We start from the raw sequence: 7,071 nt of genomic DNA, 5'->3' as shown, positions 1-7,071 counted from the left end.
TAATATATATTATCTATATGCTATTATCATAGCATCTAGAACAAAAGCAGACACACCACTGTGTTAAACATCTAAAATGCAAAGACAGCCCCTGCTGCAAGTTAGAACTACAGAAGAAAAAGTTCATTTGCAAATGGAGATATGGGAATGAGGAGACACTCCAGTCTAACAGTAAACAAAAAACGTGCTGGAATGTGACAGAAAATTGGACTGTTTGCACTGGGCAACATCCAAACAGCAGCTATAACATACAACATCTGTTTTGTAATGTGTGTAGGACTATTTAGATTTCAAAGTGACTGGTAGCAGAGGGCCTAATAGCCCAGAGCGGCTAAGTTTTCAGTAGATCACACTGTTTTCATCAATTTCCTTTCCAGAATTATCAAGTCTAGTTAATTTTCTTTTTTTGTACCAGTGCCGTTCCTCAAAACACCACTGAAGTTGTAAGAACTGCTAAACTAGAGAATAAAAGTAGTATATTATCTGTGAAGACTAAATAGGTCAACTCAATAAGTCCTAGTCTTGCCTTAACTTGAACCCAGAGTACTAAACTGACAAGCTGGCCATAGAAAAAGACCAACATTTTACAGCAGTTTGGACTCCAACCACAACAGCTTTGCTAATTTTTGCAGCTGCACTGAAACCTAAACTTCTGGATGTTCTGTAGCTCCTGATAGCCTAGATCTGTGAAATAGCTGCACATGCTAGAATAAGTGAGTATAAAACCAATTTTTGGCATTAAGGACAAAGATAATTTTGCTTCAATAGGGAGACAAATCCTGATTCCCTTATTTATGAATAGACTTACCTCAAAAACTAGTTTGAAAGTTATCTTCTTCCCCTCTCTCCATACGAAGGTCTTCAGCTCTCCAGTGTAATAGACATGCACACTCTGTGCAAGTCTTACACTTGGTGAGAACTGCTGAAACAGCAGTGAAAGAAATGCTTTTCTTTCCTCTTTTATATATTCTCCAGGCATCCATCAAAGTATACAATCATATGTGAACAGAGAGCAGATATGCGTGCCTGTGATGTGGTATAGTAATGGTGGTTCTTCTTCCCAATTTATAACAAGAACAAGTAACAGTGCTTACCCTCTGCTGGTCAAATAACGGGCCGCAGGACTATTTCTTGCTATATTTCCAGCTGGAGATATGTGGTCAGTTGTCACAGAATCCCCAAAACTCAACAGGACATAAGCATCTTCTATTGTTTTCGGGGTCTGAAGAGTCAAAGTCTAAACCATCATAAATACCAAAAAAATCATTAAAATATGACACAGAATTCCTTTACCTTTTTCAAAAAGTCCAAATTTCAAAATAAAGTCTCCTTTTTTATATGTTAGAAGGAAGGAAAAAACCAATCCTATTAAAAATGTTTACGTTCTTGAACAAAATATGATGTCCTGGCTGCCTGTCAGGAAGTTCATGCACAAAGAAAATAGATGAAGCAAAAAAATTAGCCGAGGCCTCACGTGGTAAATGCATGAACACAGATAAAAATCCAGGATTCCTAGATATCTGCATGCATTGAAGTCTGCATCTTCTTTTAAATGGTACTGAAATAGCAATCTGAACACTGAACTATTTGGTGCAAAACGCTGGCAGGCAGAATTGTGTTTTGTTTCCTGTCCTTTTCCCTCACTTGCTTTGTGACTACTTAAAAGTATTCCAGCTTAAAAGGAAAAGGGGACTTTTCAAAAGCCCTGAAGTGATACGGAATCCTTACAATTTTCAGATTGACTCGTGCTTTTGTATTAAAATGAATATAGTAGTGTAATTGTAACATTTGAGAACCAAGGCCGCAACAGACTATGATGGATGCTCCCAGGCCTCTTGAAGTGGGCTTTGCTTCACCTTTAACATTAGTCAGGGTCCTACATACTTTGGCTTGATTTGGAGGGAAAGCATGCACATACCAGACCATCAAAGAAAGGTGGAGACTTGATGTAAGTTGACTTCGGATTCCAAGTATATAGTTTATCTGAAGGAGCATTTAAAGCATTCCAAGATTTATTTATTGTCTGAAAAAAACCACAAAAACATCCCATTGATTTCTAAGTTTCCAGAAGCAAAGGAATTACTTCAGAATCCAGTTAAAATGACAAACTTGACTCCAGCAAAAACCCTGTGTATTTTTAAAGCACTTTGGGAAATTCTTATGACAATACACATTATGTCTATTTTTTTTTTTTTAATGATTTTATCTATTAAGAGAGTTAGGAAAACCCTTACTTCATTACAAAGGAAAAGCTGCTCACCCACTTTTCTGACAACAACCTGTATTATGTACACAGATAACACTTTATAATTCTCAAGTGTATTTATCAGTAATCTTAAGAAGCTTTCCTAGCATGTAAAACTTAAGAATACTTTGTTTCAATACCTGTGAAAGGCTTGCAGGAAGACATTACCAAGTACAAGTTTTTTTCTGATGTGAATGCTATGAAGTAATGCAAATGAATTTTATGTCATGTGAAAAAAACAAGCATCTGTGAAGCTGGAATAGCTCACTTTCTAGTATCAGCCTGGGATTACTGTTTAAAACACATCATCTATATGTTACATTAAAAAAAATCACTAAGGAGCAATTTTCAGGACATGACTGTCTCCAAGAATCAATTAACTAACTAGAAGCCATTACAAAAATATCATTTGAATACTTCTCAGAACAGGAGCAACAGAACAGAAGGAAAAGGTTTGTATCATTACCAAGGCCATCTTATTTAACACCTTCAGAATAGCACAGTACATCAATCAAACTATTGCCCAGGGGATTAACTCACCTCTATTTTTTGGTAGACCTCCTTGAACATCCCAGGAATAACAAATTGACGCTCAACAGCCTGAATCTCATTTCTTGTTGGCCAGATATCTTTCAGGAAAACCTTCTTCCCTGAAGCATTTATTCCTGTAGAAAATGGTATTGTTACGTTTGTTGCATAAATATTCCATTGAGAAAGAAAGAAAAAGTTTATCATGGTGTTCTTTAGCTATGTGTTCCTTCAAACACCATCAACACTCATGAGACCCACTTTGTTTCACCTTGCAGGAGTCTGGTAGAGGAGTGCCTCAGACCTGATGATACCTGTACATACATCTTCTTTTGTGATTTCCAATGGCTTTCCAGAATAGTTTATAGAATAATTTAGGCTGGAAAGGATTTTTGAGGGTTGTCTAGCTGAACTACCTGCTCAAAGAAAGTCTACTAGGTCAGATTGCTCATGAGAGACTGCCACCCAGATATAACCGAAAAGATGCCCCTATAGAATTAGAATGCTGGTCAGACTTGGCTTTCCCCTTTCTCCATCATACAGATGTCTTGTTGCTGTTTCTTAACAATTGCATGCTTTGTATTCCAGAGGTAGTCAGTCATTTGAGCATGTCCCTAGGACAAATGTTTCTGAAGAGCTTAATTCCAACTAGTTTATAAGCTATGAAAAGAAGCATCCCGACACTATCTTACCCAAAGGCTCTCTCTCAAAGTCGATCCGGACAGTCCCTGCAATTGCATAGGCTATTACCAGTGGTGGGGAAGCTAGGTAGTTAGCACGGGTGTTGGGATGGACACGCCCTTCGAAATTCCTATTGCCAGACAACACACCCACCGCTACGAGGTCTCCCTGCAAAAGAGAGTTTGAAACAAAGGTAGCTGAGGTGCATGCAGACTCCACACACCCAGCACATCTGCAGAACTGCACTGTGCTGCATCATCAATGACTGGACAGTCACAGCACTGTCTGCTTCCAAACAATCCCAAAGCATTTCACACAGAAAAGAGAATATAGACTGAATTTACATTACACGCAGCTAAGAAGAGTCAGTGCACAGTGTAACACAGCTCAGGACAGCACACAACAGAGAACAGCTTGCCTAAGTAAGCTGCACAGGAAAATCTGCATACCTGTGTAATGGCCTCAACAACAGACTCTGGTAGAGGTCCACTATTGCCAATACAAGTCATACAGCCATAACCCACCACATCAAACCTAGAGAGAGCACAAAAATCAGTGAACAAAAAGCTATTTTGGAATAAGACATTTGAAACCCTTAGCAGTTGGCTAGGGCTACCTTCAGAAGATGTACTGTTTTAACAAGCTGCTGCCGAAAACAGCATTTTTGAGAATACTCAATTTTTATCATTGCAGTGACTGTCCATGCACAGAATGAAGAGCTGGGAAATGTGTTATCTAGCAAGATGAACAACAATATAGTGTCATTTATGCTATTTTAAAACCATTAGTCTTGAAAAACAACCCATTTTCCTGCTTAAGAACATGAGTCTTCAAGAAGCTACAGAGCAGGCAACAGGCCTTCTCCCTCACTGGCACCATATCAGCCAGCACAACAGCAATGCCTTAACTCATGCAGGATCATGTCATAGGGTACCTGCCATATCTTTTACGCTGTGAAGAGAAATAGTTATTCTGTTGCATTGTTTGTTGTCAATGCCTTTAGTTAAGCAGCCATAGGACAACAGTAAGAAAAGCACTCTTACCCTAGTTGGGAAAGGTAACTCATAACTCCACTCTCCCTCAGATAGTAAGTGACAACCCCGCTTCCTGGGGACAGGCTAGTTTTAATGTATGGTTTCACTGTCAAACCCGCTTCAACAGCTTTCTTTGCAAGTAATCCTGAAAAAATGCAAAGGATAGTTGCAGTTTTTCTTGGAAGTGGGACAGTTTGGTGGATCAACAGGTTAACAGAAGTACCATTAAATAACTGGAAAACAGAAAAGGCTCCATTTCCAGCAATGAAGTGGTACAGTGAGCCAACAGCACTAATACCAGAATAACCAGCTAAAGCTCAAATGCTCTGTTGAACTGTAGATCCAGTCTGTGATTTCTGCTCCATTGGAAAGTTTCTGGGAGTTGTATTCAACACAACGCCCTCACACTGTGGCAGCATGTAAACATTCAAAACTCAGAACACTATTCTTAAGTCGTCTTAAGTGTCTCAGAAAAAAATGCAATGAAGAACTGTTGACTTCCCACTTATGGTGGTCCAGTGACCCAGTGCTGAAATAGCTGCCAACACATGACTTGCTGCCCTCAGAAGCAGATGGCTCTGAGGGCACTGAATCTGTCCCTTGTCACAAACATGCTATCTCATAATCTACAGCTTGTTGCAGGAGTGCTGCTTTACCACTCCTGGATTTGTAACATGCATAGAGATGTTTTAGCAGAGCATGTGTGTTACCAAAAATATACTGATGCTGAATTTCTTCCTTTTAAACAAATTGTCCATACATAGATGAACATTCAGAAAACAAGACTCCTGCAGCCCTTTCCCAGGATGAACATAAAAGCAGCAGCAGCTATGCAAACAATGCAAAATTTCACATTCCCATGCTTCATTCTCGCTCTCACACATCCACTTAGATAAGAAAATATACATCAACTCTGCTTTGATCCAACATGATCCCCAACAGGAAGATGTCAAACTGTTTTGTCTTAGCCTGCTGTTTGGCATCTCTGTTAGAAGTGGAGGTCTCTAGGTCATGTCTAAGTGTTGTTGTGAAAAGGCCTACACAGAGATCTGGAAGCTGAAAGGTAGATATGTGAATTTAAAAAAGCAGTCCTATTGCTGAAATTGCTGAGGCTCCTTAACTGCCAAAGAACTCTGTGGAAACCAAAGCTCTTGGATACTTTTGAAAGTGTGACCATGAACAAATGATCATTCTAGGACCCAAGAGCCTGACAGCCTGTTTGAAAGCATTGGCTTCTGTTTTCCTGACAATACTAGTTCTGAAAAGAATGCAAAAATCGAACTCTAAAAACTGTCAAGGAAATACCAGAACTTAAGTTGCTTTGAGCAGCCTTAATCCAACACCTTTGTAAAGTCAGATTAGGCTGTCAAGGCTACTACAGCCTACGCTCACTACCCCCACAGACACACAGCTCCTGCACATCATTTACTGCACAGTACACACAGTGGTAGTTTGAAACAACTATTCTTATTTTGGAGATCTTTTAGCTTGGTTACTTAGTCTGGGACCACTGCATGTTTTATTTAACTTTCATTTCAAACCCTACTCTGAAATCTAAATTATCATGTTTCTGGTGGGTATCTTGGAGGTTCTCAACACTGTAGTGTACAATTACTGGAGACTGACAGAATTACTTTTTTCCTCCTTGTTGTGGTCAAAGCCTAAGTGCCACTGTACAGTAAGGCAGTAAGAGTACCCACTAAATCTGAGTGCATCCACTGAGATCCGTAGGACTACATTCTTCAGGCTGCTGTGCATTAAGTAGTAGTGAATGTGTTCAAAGTACCAACTTGACTTGTATCTGCACAGCATTCTACACTTTAAACCCACAGAGCTATTAAGCCAAGCAGTCTGAAAGATCAGCATCCCCACTGCCACAGAAAGGGTTAAAAATGCATGCCATTAGCCCAGGAGCCAAACGCTTGAGGAAACTGTATCTTAATCAGGTGGCACAACTGAGTGATACACCCAGTTGTCTGCCTGGAGGAGCTCCTACTTCTTGATCCTTGGAAGAAATACAGCTCTATTTCTGTGATCATAATCAGGATGGACCTGAGGAGAGAAGTATGCTGTCCTGTCAAGGGCAAGTGAATTTGGAGACTTTGTTCAATCCTTTCCTCTCAAAGATGTAAGAAATAGAGCAAGTCTCTCCCCTGCTTCCCCTTCCACCCCACATCCTGGTTTATGATAGACTTTGACCCTGTTGCTAGGAATTAAAAGACCTTTTGTGTCTGGGAAGGGGGAGAGCTGCTGGTACTGTAGAGTACCCAGAGCAAGATGGTAGCCCAAGAACAGGTGACAAATTGACAAACTAAAATAGACATTGACAAACTAAACAAAGTGATTGTTGTCAGAGGCTGTACACAAGCCAAGACTTTCCCAGCACCACACAGGAACAAACAAAACAAATTACATGATTTCAACCAGTAAGTAATCTTCTCTGGTCAAGGGTCCTTGCATTGTCCACAGCATATCCCTTCCAACCTTTATAGAAAATAAGCCTGCATCCTACAAATGATCTGACAGACTAGGAAGCCCTAACGAAGTGATGATCCTACAGTGACAGAAAATACCTACATGTAT

General features: G+C 39.9%; 1 protein-coding gene across 1 annotated transcript in view; it reads right to left on the bottom strand.

Annotated features, from left to right (window-relative positions):
* Positions 1-1,090: 1,090 nt before the first annotated feature.
* Positions 1,091-7,071, bottom strand: part of LOC104623102 (cytoplasmic aconitate hydratase) — a 19,125-nt gene continuing 13,144 nt past the window's right edge. Inside the window, exons 11-16 of the mRNA XM_010290082.1 lie at positions 4,498-4,633; positions 3,904-3,988; positions 3,466-3,622; positions 2,786-2,910; positions 1,919-2,023; positions 1,091-1,237 (exon numbers count right to left, since the gene is read on the bottom strand). Coding sequence (XP_010288384.1) covers positions 1,091-1,237; positions 1,919-2,023; positions 2,786-2,910; positions 3,466-3,622; positions 3,904-3,988; positions 4,498-4,633 — 755 coding nt within the window. The remainder of the gene's footprint in view (positions 1,238-1,918; positions 2,024-2,785; positions 2,911-3,465; positions 3,623-3,903; positions 3,989-4,497; positions 4,634-7,071) is intronic.

Source organism: Phaethon lepturus, unplaced genomic scaffold (genome assembly GCF_000687285.1).
Source record: "Phaethon lepturus isolate BGI_N335 unplaced genomic scaffold, ASM68728v1 scaffold29186, whole genome shotgun sequence".
NCBI lineage: Eukaryota > Metazoa > Chordata > Aves > Phaethontiformes > Phaethontidae > Phaethon > Phaethon lepturus.
This window is presented reverse-complemented; position numbering and strand designations above follow the sequence as displayed.